Consider the following 17,918-nt stretch of genomic DNA (forward strand, 5'->3'; position numbering starts at 1 on the left):
ACCTTTGAGTCCTCAAAACTGCTTCTGAATATCTCAGCTGAGTCAGCCAGAAAAGTAGAATCACATCATTAGTGACCACCCATGACAAGTTTGCACAAGTCACTTGCTCAGAATCATTTAATAAAACCAGTGGTAAAAACAAGCCAGTTTTCTGAAGAACATTCATGAGTTCATCTTCCTCAATGTCCCTATTTTCAAATTTTCCCGTTTCTGCAACACAAATCCTATGTATGCAGGCTCCCTCACTGCACAGCACACTGATCCATTCCTAGACAGTAAGAAATGAGTCCAAGCTTGCAACAGAAACATGAGACTATGCTGCAGTTAAAGTGCATACCACAACAAACAGATATGAAAGCACTGCAAGAAGACGGCAACAACAACATTAACTTGCCTTTTTTATTTTTTTTTTCTGATTCAATTTGAATTCTTTAGTATTTTAATATTTTTACCTATTTAGTGGATTCAAAACCAAAAGTTGACATAACCAATTCCATCACAAGGAAACTCAGACACAACAGAAGTGCAACACCCAGACCTCGGAATTAATGCCTGACTGGAAGAAATAACAGCAGGTAAAATAGTCAGTGCCTGTGCACTCTAATAGTTAAGCTCTGTGTGGATGGTTACCAGTGCACAGGGACAAATAGGTAAATTGGTGTTGGGTCTCAGAAGTGTATGCTGACATGTCAGGAGGGCTCTGAAGTTGCGTGGTTTCTGGTGAGACTGCTTGGCTCCATCCTCACTGTGTTGCCCTGCCCTGGCCCCGTCTGTGCTGCCTGGCATCCCAGTCCTCCTGCCACATCCCCACAGCCAGCCCTGCAGCGTTTTTGTCCCAGACTCACTGCCAGCAACCCCAGGCTTTATCCCCACACATTCCTCACTTTCTCAGTCTCAACACTTTCATCAACCTGTTTCAAGTTCCTTTGTTCCTGGCCTTTCTCATCATATGCTTTGCTGTTTCGTCCCTTGAGTTCAGTCTTCTCTACCCAACAGTTTCCCTATTGGGCCCGGCTAGTCTTTGTTGTCTCAAGTGTCAGTCCTTGGCTCTATCAATAAATCAATTCCTTCTTTGGAGAGCCACCACTTGGAGGGTCATGTAATTGGCTTTCACTCAGGAAGGTGTTGCACAACAAGCTTTTAAGAAACAAAAAGGTAGCAGTAGTAGTCCCTGCACAACTGCTTTAAGGTGTATGAAATTCTCAGACAGAACCTGTCTGGAACTAATATCCTAAAATGTAGCCTGGGTCACAGCAAATGTTGACCCTAAAATACAAATTGAAGGAGACTGGTTTTGAGATGGACAGTCAACAGGGAAACGTCAAACTAAAGAAGGGACAGTGAAAAGTGTAGTGAGGTGGGGAGTTACTGATCACTCTCCAGTACTGGAGGACATCAAACAAACCTGGTAGGCAACTTGTTGAAGCAAGCTTACTGTTTGAAGTGCTACAGACAGGGCTGACACTGCCCTTGCTCCCAGTCCCTCATATTTGAATGTGCAGGACAGCTGTCCTTTCCCACGCATAAAACGAGCCAAACACTATCAGGTGAGAGCTGGCAGACAGGGCCAGAGCTCAGGTCCCTCCAGCCCCATGTCCTGAGTCAGCAAGAGCCAAAACTGCCCTGACCCAAACCTGCTGCTGTGACAAGTGTTTTTCCGACAATGTGCTTCCAAGCTCCCACAAGCCACAAGGCAGTGATTCTCGGAGGTGTGGCTGGTAGCTTTGGATTTAAACAATTCCCCAGTTTCTAGGTCATCCCTTGCCTTCAAGGTCAAGTCCATTCTGCACGTTCCCTGTCCATTACACATAATGCGGTGAAATGATTATATCATTCACTTACAAGCAAACCATGAAGTCATATGTTTTGGTATTTCTTTTTAGTAAATGCCTCCTGGTACTTAATGACTTGTTTTCATGAAGGTATATGTGCAAAACTTGTCTGTGCTTATTCCCCCCTGCTTCTCTATAACATATGCTGCTTCCCCCCCCCCCCCAGAAAAACACAAGAGAATCACTCTGTAAGCGGGGAATCTTTTGTATCATACACAGTCTCAGATCCATATCCTTTGTTTCTTGTAACTCATTTTTCCTCAGTCAATTTGGCTGATGCCATCAGCTCCCAACTGAACACGAAGCTTTACAAAAAAAGGAACTGCATTCTGTATGTTCTGACTACCTATTTCATGAAATTATGAAAAATCATGCTTGGCATACAGCTTTCTAGCTTTCCTACTTTCCTTTATTTAATAATAAACATGCTTGTAATAAAGGCCTTCAGGATAATGCACCTCAGGGGAAGGTGGAATAGTGTAATGCAACAAACTTCAGAGTCACGTGTGGCAGAGGTCAGCAGCAAGGGAAGATTAGCGTTATACGATGCTTGCTTTATGTCCCATGACAAGCGGGTTGCCTGTTTTGTGATAGCTTTTTAAAAACAAAAACAAATTTAGGACTTGGCAGCTTTGCTGGAGAAGGCTCTGTCTACCCATATTAATGAAAAAAGAAAGGAAGAATGCAGAGTAAAAGATCTTTAATTAATATTGAAACACAGAGTAAAACGTATGCCATTGTTAATGACCGTGTTAGAGTACCAGCTGTGTGTTTCAATTTTGTGGGACAGTTTGTCAGTCAAGGGTGCTTATCTGAAACAGTTTGGCTTGCAAAGAAATATTGAGTTATGTGGAAATACAAGTAGAAAGCTGTAACTGAAAGTAACTAACAAGCAAGGGAACTTGGAAAGGCCCCATGGGGAGCAGAGTAGGCACAGTACTTTAATACTAACATAAATATTCTGGATGGACTATGGTCTATAGGGGAAATGTTTCTTACGTGGAATGACTATTTGCAATGCTAGAAAGAAACAGGTAAATTAAAAATATACCATCTCAAATAATATCCCATAGGACTTCTGAGGTGTGATCTATGCAATAGCAACCCAGCAACAGTTTGTCAGTACCACACATACACCGAAAGAGGAATCTTGTCTCTAGTAAGAGTCAGATCTCTAAAAGATTATTGGGATCGGATCATGGGATTACAGGGTCCAGAAAGAACTGTTCAGGCAGTGCCACTACACAGACACCTCTTACACAAAGTGTCTGACTGAAAATCAATCATAGGGAATAAATCCCAAGGGAAAAACACACAAGCCACAGCCTCTCAACTGTCTGAGAGTAAGAGATATGAGTCACAGCATATAGGGAAAATTTACTTGGCCTCACAGCTACAACATTACAGTGAAAGAGTATTATCCTGCCTATCACATCAAACCAAAAGACAGTCATTTTTCCATGTGTAGCTGGAATCTGACCTCTGAATGCATTATATATTGAATAAGCACAGAGAAGACTCAGACAAACTGAATTTCTAAGCAGTATGACAGACGTCTGCATAAAACAGAACAGCTTTCTTGGTCAAAGGAATTTATGCCAGGATTTTTCTGAGAAAACACTGTGGCAGCATCTTCCATCTTTCCAGAAACATTTTTCCCTGTGAGAATATCCTTTACTCAAACTAGATGCAAGAATGAGTAATACCCTGCCCTTGTATTTAAGGTTAATTGATTGCCTTTTTATTTATTTATTTATTTACCAGTACTTTTACAAAATGAATTAACTGTTTTACCGGTAGAAAAAAAATGGTATGTGATCAATGCCACTGATGTCACTCATTCTGATAGAACTACTTGAAATTCTTAGCATAGATTCCACAAAAATGAAATCTTCTCATGATTGACTCCATCAGAAAGTAAGCAATAGAAGTTTATATGAGGGTTAGCTCTCATTACACTTTGAACATAGCAGTCACCAATATTCCTTCTGCAGAACTACTCCCACCTGAAATGCTGTGTATTTGTAAAGGATATGTGCAGGATTAGAGTGATATAAGAGGTTTACATATGGGCAGAGACTCAAATAAGTACTACCTAACATACAAGAAATCTGCCAGATCTGTATCTTTAAAGTACTTCATGTGATGTTCAATGGAACTAGAAGATCTGTAACCTCCAGGTTATTAAAGTTTCTCAGAATGTTATACACATCTTGACTAGCTGTCTCATCGTCTACCTTAAAGGCTCTCTGAGTTTTCCTTCACCTTCTGTTCTCCTAAGGAGCTCTCCTAAGTTGTTTTCACAAGTTACAGGGTTTAGAGGAAACTAGAGGAACTAGAAAGGAGACAGGATGGGGATACTCGTTGCTATTATAACCACAATACAGACTGGCATTTTCACCTGCTTTCTCACACAGAGGAGTGTTGCTGACAGCAGACTGCTGGAGCACACCAATTTCACTCTTCCCGCAGAGACTGCTCTCCATGTGACTCTGGCATGGAGCCACAAAGATGATCTGACCTCTGCTATCATTTTTAATGCTACCAAATAAAATTTTACAGTTCTTCTAAATCAGCACTAATTTGGGAGCAAATCTAAAGACAGTCTCTTCTCTGCCTCTTATTATGAACCACTGCAGCCACTCCTTCAAACTTGTACTTTGACTTAAATTGAAAGCAGGACCACACATTGAATGTTCTTAGCATGCCAAATACAACTTATATTTATATTTTTAGGATAATTTTAAGCTAACTTTCAGGGATAGAAAATCAAGTATTACATGCACATGCACATTTTATGTGCAACCATATACTGGACACCAACACAACCAATAGATTCTGAACTTTGTCAGGAGGCAAGTAAATAGGCATTCAGAACAGCTTGTGTATGAGTTTATACTTCCCGTAAATGTTTTACATGCTCTAGATACATCCTCAACAATATGAATTTTAAGATGCTATTTGTTTCCTGCATTACTGTGCTAATATTTAATATGTATTTTCTATTGAAGTACACAGTCAGGAATAAGAAGTTACCTCTGTTACACTAAGATAAAAATCCAAACAATTTTGAGGAGAATCTTAAATGATAAAATCAATTGATAAAGTCACTTAGAGGAATTGTGGTGTAGAGCAGATCACCAGCAATGAACATAGCATGTTGCCTTCATTGTCCACAACCCTTACATTCCTGTTAGTCATAACATAGTGGGCCACACTTCACATAAGCAATTCAACTTGTGCTTTAATGTCACTGAAAAAGCAGTATTTCTACCACAACTAAAAGCTGAATGAGTGCACTGACTATAAACATATTTGAATCCATACTATGTAGCCTGTAAAAGCATGCTGGATGTTGGTAACCTCTGCACTACAAGCACCTAAACAGAAAAAGAACAGATTTGCATTCCTTATGGACTAACCAAAAGCAATTTGGTTACGGGCAACAGTACTTCAGAACCACCATACTATGATGCTATGGACACAAAATTAGATTATTGCAATTCCTAAAGGCACTAAAAAGAAACAAGTCTGTAAAACAAGCTTCATATCTTTCAACACACAAAAAAGTCAGAAAAACATTAAAGAATTAGAAATAACAAAATATGGCATACAAGAAATCAAAGATAAAATCAGCAGGGACAATCTGATCCAATGTCATACTTCATTGCAAATGAGAACTGCCAATTCACCAACCAAAGATAAAACAATCTCACTTCACAAAAACAAAAAGGGGACTGTCTATTTTTCTTTCCTGAGTATAGAACTGTAATCCCAGACTTCTGAGATATAAACACAATCTGTACATAACATGCCAAGATCTTCATCTTGTTTTGAGGTAGGACAATTTTCAACAGTATCTTAATATACATTAAATACTGATTTGAGCCCTTTAATCAAAAAAAAAAAAAAAAAAAGTGAAGGCAAAGAGGACAACTACAATATATCTGATAACTGCTTACAACACAGTTCTCAAAACATGCATTTCTTTCACATCATGGACTAAAAACTGAGAGACATGACAAAGAATGGTGCATTACACTGGCACTTACATTTCCCAAATGTCCTCTGGTAGGTTAGCTGGAATTTCTGTTAAGCCCCTTCCTCGACAATCCACTACATTGTTGCTGCAGGTGCAGGCAGATGGGCAAGTGATGGAACTGGCACTGCATGATGGAGGTTCAGCCTGGGAACCTGAGACATAATGAAAACATTAAATGTTAGTTTTGAAAAATGATCGCCTGAAATTTTAACAATAAAATACATCAGGCTCCAAGTTTTCCAGATCTTTCCACTATACTAAGTAATAATTTATTTGGATTCAGTGAATATAATGTGCCATAAATCAACTGCAGAGAAAATGTATAAAAGATTACTGTGTTCTTATTCTTCCTCAGTTTCCACTCAATCAATATTTCTCCATCATGGACACTTCTTTGGTCTCCTCCATGATCAACCATATCAATTTATTCAGATTTAGAAAATAAGCCTAAAGATCAAGGGGTATTTCCAAAAGTTGTCTTTGACTTGAAGTTGCCATTACACTAATACTCCTTGAGTACTTTTACATACTGAGAGAAGACTGTCATCAATAATGACTTCTGTTTTTGAAATGATGTAACCTGTTATGGTAATTAATAACTGGAAATAGAAAGCTATTTTTTTTCAAGATTACACAATGCAGTTAATGGAAACACAAAAAAAGTTATAAAAAATTAAGTTCAACACTTCATATCCTTGTTTAACCTAGTAACTACTGAAAGACAAGAAACTAGAGAACAAATGCTTAGCATAAAAATGTTGCTCTATATATGTTCTATTCCATCCATTAGACCAAAGTTTAACTGTGAATAAGTTTTTCAAAACTGTAGCACTTTTATCAATTTTACTTAAATAGTTATGACTCTTACGTTTAAAATTTTGATATACAGAATCACAGAATTTCTAGGTTGGAAGAGACCTCAAGATCATCGAGTCCAACCTCTGACCTAACAGTAACAGTCCCCACTAAACCGTATCCCTAAGCTCTACATCTAAATGTCTTTTGAAGACTTCCAGGGATGGTGACTCCACCACTTCCCTGTTCAGCGCGTCACTTTGTCATCGAAGGAGATCAGGTTCGTCAAGCAGGATCTGCCTTTCATAAACCCATGCTGACTGGGCCTGATCGCCTGCTTGCCCTGCAAGTGCTGCGTGACGACTCTCAGGAGGATCTGCTCCATGAGCTTCCCTGGCACTGAGGTCAAACTGACAGGCCTGTACTTTCCCGGGTCTGCCCTCCGGCCCTTCTTGTAGATGGGCGTCACATTTGCTAGCCGCCAGTCAACTGGGACCTCCCCCGATCGCCAGGACTGCTGATAAATGATGGACAGTGGCTTGGCCAGCTCCTCTGCCAGTTCTCTCCGTACCCTTGGGTGGATCCCATCCGGCCCCATCGACTTGTGCACATCCAAGTGCCGTAGCAGGTCACCAACCAGTTCCTCATGGATAGTGAGGGCCACATCCTGCTCCCCATCCCCTTCCACCAGCTCAGGGTACTGAGTATCCAGAGAACAACCGGTATTGCCGCTAAAGACTGAGGCAAAGAAGGCATTGAGCACCTCCGCCTTTTCCTCATCTCTTGTAACTAAGTTTCCCCCCGCATCCAGTAAAGGATGGAGATTCTCCTTAGTCCTCCTTTTTGTGTTGATGTATTTATAGAAACGTTTTTTGTTATCTTTAACGGCAGTAGCCAGATTGAGCTTCAGATGAGCTTTGGCCTTCCTAACTTGGAGGAGTTGTGGACTCAAATGAGGGCGTAAAGGACTTACAGAGGGATCTGGACAGGTTGGAGAGCTGGGTGATCACCAACCGCATGAAGTTCAATAAGAGCAAGTGCCAGGTCCTGCACCTGGGACGGGGAAACCCTGGCTGCATGTACAGACTGGGCGATGAGACGCTGGAGAGCAGCCTAGAAGAGAGGGATCTGGGGGTCGTGGTAGACAGCAAGTTGAATATGAGCCAGCAGTGTGCCCTGGCAGCCAGGAGGGCCAACCGTATCCTGGGGTGCATCAAGCACGGCATCGCTAGTAGCTCAAGGGAGGTGATTGTCCCGCTCTACTCTGCGCTGGTGCGGCCTCACCTCGAGTACTGTGTGCAGTTCTGGGCACCACAGTATAAAAAGGACATGAAACTGTTGGAAAGTGTCCAGAGGAGGGCTACGAAGATGGTGAAAGGCCTGGAGGGGAAGACGTACGAGGAACGGCTGAGGTCACTGGGCCTGTTCAGCCTGGAGAAGAGGAGGCTGAGGGGAGACCTCATCACAGTCTACAACTTCCTCGTAAGGGGGTGTCGAGAGGCAGGAGACCTTTTCTCCATTAACACTAGTGACAGGACCCGCGGGAACGGGGTTAAGCTGAGGCATGGGAAATTTAGGCTTGACATCAGGAGGGGGTTCTTCACAGAGAGGGTGGTTGCACACTGGAACAGGCTCCCCAGGGAAGTGGTCACTGCACCGAGACTGTCTGAATTTAAGAAGAGATTGGACTGTGCACTTAGGCACATGGTCTGAACTTTTGGGTAGACCTGTGCGGTGTCAAGAGTTGGACTTGATGATCCTTAAGGGTCCCTTCCAACTCAGGATATTCTATGATTCTATGATTCTAATTTTGTCCCTGCACAGCCTCGCTACATCCTTAAAGTCCTCCCTAGTGGCCTGCCCACTTTTCCAAAGTTTATAAACCCTCTTTTTTCTCCTAAGATCAAGCCACAATTCTCTGTTGAGCCAGGCTGGTCTTCTTCCCTGCCAGCTCGTCTTTGGGCATGTGGGGACAGACCGTTCCTGCGCCATTAAGATTTCCCTCTTGAAGAGCGCCCAGCCTTCCTGGACCCCTCTGCCCTTCAGAACCGCCTCCCAAGGGACTCCACCAACCAGTGTCCTGAGCAGCTCAAAGTCAGCCCTCCAAAAGTCCAATACAGCGGTTTTACTGGTCCCTTTCCTGGCCTCGCCAAGAATAGTGAACTCCACCATTTCGTGGTCACTCTGCCCAAGACAGCTCCCGACATACCGATACATACCCACTTAAACACAAAGAGAAGGTATTTTGCCACACTGGTTAATGCTGTTGAGATGTGGAAGTTATTGACCTATTTATGGTGAATCACACTTTCAAATTATGTAAGACAAGAAACCTTAGGCATGTTTTTGACCTATGACCAGACACACAGGACTGAGTGTGAATGCTTGTGTTGGAAAGAGGTGGCCTAAAAACCTAACAGAAACAGGAAAAAAAAAGGTTCTTTTCTAGATCACATAGATTATAATCACAAAACATAATCCGTCTTTCAGCTAGAACAAAATGCTTTCAGTTGTCAAATAACAAATACATGTGAAAACATGGGAAGCTAAGCATAAAGCCTGGGCTCTATTTTGGAAAAGACCCACAATTGATACTTTCATAACTTACAACTGGAGGTGGCAAAGTCAAAAAAATATCTGTTTACATTGATTAAAAATCCAATATCATTATGACAATATTACATATATGCACACTGGTTTAGCCCTGTGCACATCTAAGCCAACTCATTATACAGCAAACCTACATATGCATATATTCATAAAAAATCTGAATATAATACAAACAACTGATAGGTAGCAAAGATATTTGGGAAATATTTTGGGAAGAATAAGATCTTAACATAGATGGTTCAAATGTTGCTGGCAGACTGTCCAACATTTTATGGAACACCATAAGTCCAGCAAAGTTAGTTCCAATGTGTGTTGTTGTAAACTAGTACCTGAAAGATTGTGCTACTTAAATGTTCCTATTTGTCAACATCAGAAGTCAACATCAGGAAGTCATTTAGTTGCACTTATAACTATCATGACTTTGAAATGCAGGTACAGTTTGAAAAGATGTCAACTGAAAACTTCTAAAGGCTAACTTTATACTTGCAGACGGAGCCCTCCTTGAAAGCAAAAGACAATTACTGCAAAATCATGCCTTCTGTTTGAAACAATAAATTCTTTTGTAGATTTGTTTCCATTTGTCTGTCTGCATTTCCCTTAGTTCAAGCAAGTGATTATCCCTTTAAATATTATTTTGTAGCCAGGGATGACAGGGTTGGTTTATATTAAAATATGCTATTGAGTTTCAGTATAAGATAACCATTTTTAACTGTGAGGGTGGTCAGGCACTGGCACAGGCTGCCCAGAGAAGCTGTGGATGCCCCATCCCTGGAAGAGCTCAAGACCAGGCTGGATGTGGCTTTGGGCAACATGGTGTGGTAGGAAGTGTCCCCTGACAGGGGGTTGGGACTGGGTGGGGTTTAGGATCCCTTCCAACCCCAACCATTGTGTGATTTCAACTATGTATGAAATGTTGTCAAGTTATAGTACTGGGTTTGATTTTTTTTTTCTTTGGTCATAATCAGACTTTCTGTCAGGACAGTAAAAGAAAAATGTGGGTTTCAAAGCATTGTATGTTTTAAATATAGCTTTTATTATTACTAATCAGAGCCATGAGTGACTCTATTTTGGCAGACCAGACCTCAGAACTACTCTGATTCAGGTTCTAGAGATTCTATTTCCAAAGGTGGCAACCACCTTCAAAAAAAAAAAAAAAAAAAAAAAAAAAAGGATCTCAGAGGACATTTATGGCATGGGTAAGAGTCCAATTCATCTGTCATGAAAAAGTGCAGCTGCTTTCATCATGAGTCTTGGGTCTCTCTTCTGGCCATAAAATGCAGAGCAGACATATCATCATCGTGAATTAACAGAATTCCTTTAAAATTAGAAGAGCTCTACTGCATATCACCAAAAGCACTGCCAGATCTGCCTTTCACTCGGTCCAAGGTTTCTACAAGATTTTAAATGTGAATGCTTCTAGAAATAGTTTATATTGCCTCCAAATGAGCACAGGCCTCTGTTATCTTTGCGTAAGAACAAAAGATTTGTTTTTACAATGTGATCACACATATTTTACTTATCCTCTCTGTCTGTCTGCACTGCAGTGTGATGTCCAAACCAGAAATAATGAGGGAAGTGCAAACTAGCTTTTTCAAGCTTTCATGGACTGGGCCAAACGCTCCAAGTGGGAAGGAACTCTTCAGAGCAATCTTTGAGCCCTGGCAGGCAAAAAGAAAGTTGGCACCCAACCTTTATCATACATGATAGATATGCTTTCTGAGGAGGCTTTGTAATGAGGTTAAAATGCATTTTGCAGTTAGACCACTGCAACATACCACTGTGGGTTAACGTAGTAATATACTACTTTTTCATTAGGGCACAACATCAAAAACAAACAAAATCTCCTGAAATACTGCCAGTTGGAGTTTTAAGAGTCTGTTCCTGACTCTACTGTATCTAACTCAACATCTAATAGAAAATCCAGTGGAGCTCAGCTCATCACCTCCACAGTTCGTGTGACACGGTGTTGCAGAGTGCTCTATATTAATGGAACACTTTGAAAGGAGATTGTATTAGGCACTCTAAAAAGCATGACAAAAGACAGAAGCACCAGTCTTCCTTTCACAGAAAACACATACCAACAATGACAAGGTGGTAATTAATGTCCTTCTACCGTTAAGTATCATGGAACTTTCCAGCTATTTTTTGAATGGAAAGGTCAAAAGTTAGGTCAGAACATTATTTGTGCTGGTCACTAAACTTTTCACATCCTCTCCAAACACATACCTGATATATAATTGAATAAAGCCAATAGGAGGCCTTCTATTTATCCTGAATTTCACAGAATCACAAAATTTCTAGGTTGGAAGAGACCTCTAGATCATCGAGTCCAACCTCTGACCTAACACTAACAAGTCCTCCACTAAAACATATCATTAAGCTCTACACCTAAACATCTTTTAAAGACCTCCAGGAATGGTGACTCCACCACTTCCCTGGGCAGCCTGTTCCAATGCCTAACAAAGCCAAGACCATTTCAAATTTGAAGCCAAGACCATTTACTTCTGCTTTTCCATTACGAAAGAGGAACTTCCTTGTAAACAGAATTCTGATTTATGGCTACTGAGAAAAAAATAAAACAAAACAAATCAAAACAAACAAACAAACAAACAAAAATCACTAATTAGTTAACCATGGAGGTACATAGAATTAAAACAGAGAGAAAAAGCTGTATATATATGTGTGTGTGTGTGTATATATATAAATATATATATATATACACATAATATATTTATGATATAATATATTATATATAAATATATATTTATATATATATATATTAGTGCAGGTGGAACTAAAATTAGATGAAAAAATAGCATTGAAGATGTGCAATGCTATAGGATCTAACCCTCTGCTGAAGGAAAAACTAAAGCAAAAAGTAAAGAAAGAGGCTGTCCTTATGTGGACCCTCTACTTCCGCACATAACGAGTGATTATTTTTTTTCATTTCACTTAAATTAGCATGGAAAAAGGAATATTTTTATAAAATTAATTTGTTATTATAAGCTTGAATTCTCTGAGTGCTCCAAAAAGTTCAGTACTCCTGTCACTGTTGACTGACATTTTATGTTTAGTGTAAAAATACTTCTGATTCCATACTGAATGCAGCCCTACATATTTGGTGAAACTCTTTCTTCTTCATGAACAAAAGATGATGTAGACTGTAAATTTCCAAAAACTTCAGTGGAATAAAAAGACTTTGTAAATAAATTGCCAATCATTACCATCAAATGGTTTTGTTATGTTTTGTAATATTTTTCTTTTGCAAAGGACAAAATACATATTACAGATGAACACTCAGCAGGCATCTAGCCCCTACTCCATCAGATCGTACAAAAACAGTAAACTGTTAAGGTAAAGATTTCTTGAATAATGCTGTAAATGGTATTCAAATTTTGATTTGGGTTTAACTACTTCCATTAAATTAGGATCTAGGCTTAGCTCCACAACAGATCTACAGAATTAAAGCACCAAAAACTCCACAAGAGTGTTATCAGTTTTATGTTTGTATAGATGTGGAGAGATGGTCAAAAAACAAGTCTTATGTAAGCTACAGAGTTTGAAGTATAGAAAATTAAACTTTGGATATGGTTTCCATAATTATACAGAGGATAAGAATAATGACAGATCAAGGGCACCGGTAAGAATATCTGAAATCTAAAAATGCACTTTACTTTTGCTGCCAGTACTTCCTTAAAAGAAAAGGCCTGGAAAAAGCATAAATATTTTAGGATTCCTGTTGGTGTCCCTCACAATTGTAGTAAACTCCCTATGCAAAGAAAAAAAAAAAAGAAACAGTGATGGACAAGCCAGCTGCATTTATCCATTTTCCTTTCTGAAGTTCTTACTATCTGTCATCTTACAGATTTTTCAGATTTTTTCTCAGTTACAAAGTTCAACTTTTTTATATTTTTCTCTAATACTTAACAACCACCAACTCAATTACACCTTTTGTTAAAAGAAAAAAACACTAACAGAATGTGGAAGCTAGGATAAGATCCCCATTAAAAAAAATTACTATGTTCTTTGAGCCTGACGTAATGGAATGATAGCTTCAATGATTATGGTAGTTAATATCTGGCATGCCATTAGCCTGCACCATTTTACAGTACAGTTTCAGACTGTGGGTTAGGGGGAGAGAGGGATGGGGGAGAGACTTAGAACCCAGCAGTTTACAGAGGAATTAAGTGCTCTTTTCAAATAAGCATCTCATTGGCCTCTAGCCTTTAAGAGCAGCAAATAGATTGATATTACAATTAGAATAGAATGGTTATGGAGCATAAATAAAGAAAGTTTAAATGTCACAACCATTTAAAATAAATTTTACGATGACTAAATAAACTAAATAATCTCATTTGCACTGACACCCAATTATGGCACACTAAGTAGTGTGCTTCATTACCTTCTTACCTGTCCAATTGCCTTTGTAGCACTTCCTTTCTATTTGGTAAATGCTAGTTATTTGTAAAACAGTATTGATGGATTTCAAGAAAAATAGGCTGATAGGTCTGATAGGATTTACTGGTTAGAAGTCTGTGGTGACTTTAAATCCTTTTAAGTATGGAAGACATGAAATTATTGATCATCAAACAAAACAGTACAAGTACTGCAGCTCCATGGATATATTATGACCTTTTGTGGTTTAATTAAATAACCCTCTGGAACTTCTTACAATGCTGGGACATTTGAAATCAATTAATACTACATGAGCTTTTACTAGACTCTAGTAATACATCCTCAAAAAGATACCTAAACCAGATACATTGCTCCTGAATAGTACTTACATCCCAGCATTAAAATACAATTTAATGTCCTGCAGAGAAATATTGGGAAGTCAATCACAACTAACTATCTGTAAATTTAACATTCATTGTATTGCTCCATTGCAAATACTCCAACAACAGAGAAAAAAATAAATGTACAAATGTGTTTATTCTACAGGAATATGCAGTAAACGGTTTATGCAGATGTTTCCATCCATGGTTGTTCAACAGCTTTTCACTGAGCATAACGTTAATTATTTATGATTAGTGACTTAGGCCCCTGATTGACGATGTTAAATACTGTCAAGTTCATGGTATGCAAAAATGCACTTGTCATGAATATTCATCATCTGATTCAAGTTCACTGTTTTGCTGAACATTCCCAAAGAGTACATTTATCTGTTAAAAAATCATAGCACATAAACAGCAACTGTTCCATAGGCGCAGTCAACGCCAATTGGTTTACAAACAAATACTGAAGAATACAAAAGAAAATATCCAACTGTTGCAAAAGGAAGGCCTGGTGTAATGAATGAAGTCTATTTTATTCTACCAAAAAAAAAAAAAAAACACAACCAAACTTATTTTGCAGGTTTCAAGATGCATTGGTAAATTAACACCACTGAAAATCAGACCTTACATCACAGTATCTTACCCTGCACTACTACTATTTGCAATTATTTTATTAACATTGATGGCCCCAGGATTGCATCAATTATTTCTAAACGAAATGGAAAAATGTAGGACAAAGAAGTAGCCTGACCTGTAACAACTGAGGTCTAAAATGTGATTTGTTCCTTCTGAAGAATTAGTAAAACTGCAACAGAATCTATTAGACAACTTAAGTAATTTCTGAACTATGACAAAAGTTATTTTTCTCCCAGGGAAGTTTATTCTGTTTAAGTTTTCTACAGAGGAGACTCAAAAGTTGAAGTCCTAAATGTCTCCTACTCACTGAGCCTCTCTGAGCCTTTCTTTGAATATCTTTCTCCAGTCAGGTAACACAGGCATTTTTTCCTAAAAGCAGCCATTACTCAACTTTCTGATTCTTGCACCCTGAGGAAAGCTGCTAGCATGTATTTCGCTCTCTAGGTTTATATACACACTATTTGGTCTTCCAAAGTAAACTAAAGGCAAAAGAAATACTGCTACAACAAAGTCTTAAAAGATGTAGTGCTTCTGCAGTCCAAAAGGCATACATGCACAGTAATCTCATTTAAACGTATTCCGCAACTTGTGTCAGCAGTCTGGAAGGTGCATACAAAGTGACATTTAAAAATAGGTCCGGAAATGATACAGTGACCTTATAAATATATTCAGGCATAAAAAGGAAGAGGACGAGAAATTATTTAAGCAAAAGGATAATAGCAAGGTCAAATGATAGATAATGTTCATGATCAAATGTAAGTCTATAAAGGGAATACTGTTCTCGAATAGCCTAATGGTGATAGGTTATCAGCATTAGAGAACCTGAACTACTTCGTGTTGAAGTTTGACAAAGTTATTGAATGGATATGAAGAGTTTAAGACTGCATTTTGAGGTCCTGTGGCTTGATTTGCAGGTATTTGAAAAGGAGTTTAAAAGAAGACTTGATTTTGTTTGACCATGTATTTGTCTTTGCTTCCTGGGCCCCAGTGTCCTGCCACAGGTAATAGTGCACTTTCCCTGCCTCAACACTAAAACTGTTCTCTTCAGGAACAGGAGAAAGATGGGATTCACTTTCATCAGGAGCATGACAGACTGACACAGCTAGACTGGGGACATCAGGCTGAATGTGACACTGCTCCTAAAAATGACATCTGAGCAGTCCAGCAGTACCCATCTGTGGGTACATCACTCAGCACACGATGCATTTCCATTGTATAGCAAAATACTATTATCACACTGGTAATAAATCAAGCCACTGGTTTTGGACATTAACATTCATTTTTATTTTTAGAGCAACAGTGCAAAAGCCAAATGAACGAGTAACTATACCTAAATCTGCTATCTTTAAACAAGGATCTAAGAACTACACATACTGCTCTGGGGAAAGAGAATTCCAGACCAAAGGTCATCATACTTACAAGATGGACACAAAATTGCGCGGCAGTAAAATTAAATTTACTGTAAACATATAGCCAATTTTCAGCTTTGCCCTTCAAAGCAATTTTAAGTGCCTGAATAAATGTTTTTTTAACCCTTAGATTTGAAGAATGGTCCCCCAAGTAAATAATACCATATGTAGCATCTTCATATGAAACAATCCAAGAAGTAGATTCTTAAAGCACAAGACAATTTAACTGCTAATGCTACAGTAAATTTAAATCATTAATACAAAACTTAATAGAAACAAGACACCAAATTCAGGTAAATAGCAATGAGTATATTGGGAAAACCCCTAGATGATTTCATTTCAGGAGCAGCTAACAAATGCATAGTATTGAAATGTTTCCTTACATTAGGTCTCAATGTTAGTTTGTGGTACAAAATTATAAGAGCAGATAAAAATTCTGTCAGAGTTCCACAAAAAGGTTCTATGAACAGATTCAAAGCACTTTTTTTTCCCATGAAAGTCTTTAAAAGTCAAACAATACTGAAAGTTCTGCATAGACTGCACTGTAAAAGCCCTTATTGAATCTTCTGATGGTCACAAAAAAAAGCATGAAATAACAGTGAGAAAAAAGATGTCAGTTGGCTATTATGACTCATGGGTCACTCTTTGGGAATGAGGTCAAAGCTAGACAAAATGCTTAAGCTCATTTCTAAAAGCAATAAAATAAGTTGTACAATGGGGATGTCCCACACGGCAAAGGTGACCGTTCACACACACAGAGGGAAAAGGCCTCCGCTTCCCACTTTGCTTATCCAGCTTCCTGTGACCACCACGACTAAGGGCCATTAGTCTCTGCATGAGCTGGGGCAGGCTGCTTGGAGAGAAACCACCCCACTCCCTCCGGGGCAATCACCTCTGGCCAGCACTTGCAAAATCTGCATCATTAGGAAGTATTCCTCCCCCCTTTTTAGTTTCCAGGGAGCACCAATCTTCCACGCTGGCAGTGCCTCTGTGTCCCATGTTGAAAGGAGCAGACCCGCTGCTAATTATGCAGATACACCATTGCACAGTCTTTTAAATAGGAACAGATGGAGGGGAGTTCCCCTCTCCACACACTTTTCCTTTGGCATTTTCTGAATGTTCTCATTAAGATACTAAGCTTGAGGAGTGCTATTTTATTAGTTGCTCATTGTTGGTTTTCTCCTCAACAATCTGCTATGAAGTTATTATGAGAAAACGGGAGCAAGACAAGCTACTGAGTTTTGTGGTCTGGGCCAGAGAGTAACAGCTATATTTTAAGACCGTTTGACCTCACCTAAACAAATAAATCTGCTTCCTCATTACAGCTTCCAGTCTGCATTAAGCAGCAGGAAGCTAACATATTTTCCTCTTTTTTATACCTCAGCTGCAGTTCCACCGCACGGATCAGAAACTCTAGATCTTCAACTGAGATTTCAATCAATCCAGGATTTTCTTATATTCAGAATCAGAAATCACCATACACTTGGCTCTGGTAATTATTTCTCTCTTGCACCAGCTTCAGAATGTAATTCTTAATGAACTTGAACTGATTTAATTCAGAATTAAGCATCTTGATTTTCATCAGTTTATTTTAGATTCTCTGAATGGGAACTAAGGTTCATGAACCAAATAAAATGATTTACAATGAAAAAGAGAATGGTGTATGGATTCAACTTCCTTCTTTGCTTCATTAATGAAGAAAACTATATTAGAAAAATACTTGAAATTATACATTTTAAACATAAATTTTGCTAAATTCCATACTGCAAGATATATAGGACAGATCACTTCCCCATTAATTTCAAAATTTTAGAACCTG

The 17,918-nt window shown here is 39.0% G+C and overlaps 1 protein-coding gene across 1 annotated transcript in view; it reads right to left on the minus strand.

The window, feature by feature from the left end:
- The window catches only part of SLIT3 (slit guidance ligand 3), a gene marked incomplete at both ends in the record, with an annotated part of 518,009 nt that overhangs the window by 176,361 nt on the left and 323,730 nt on the right, over positions 1-17,918 (minus strand). Inside the window, one exon of the mRNA XM_084295482.1 lies at positions 5,885-6,026. Within this exon, the coding sequence (XP_084151608.1) occupies positions 5,885-6,026 (142 nt within the window). The remainder of the gene's footprint in view (positions 1-5,884; positions 6,027-17,918) is intronic.

Source organism: Netta rufina (genome assembly GCF_964035555.1).
Source record: "Netta rufina genome assembly, chromosome: 14".
Classification (NCBI taxonomy): Eukaryota; Metazoa; Chordata; class Aves; order Anseriformes; family Anatidae; genus Netta; species Netta rufina.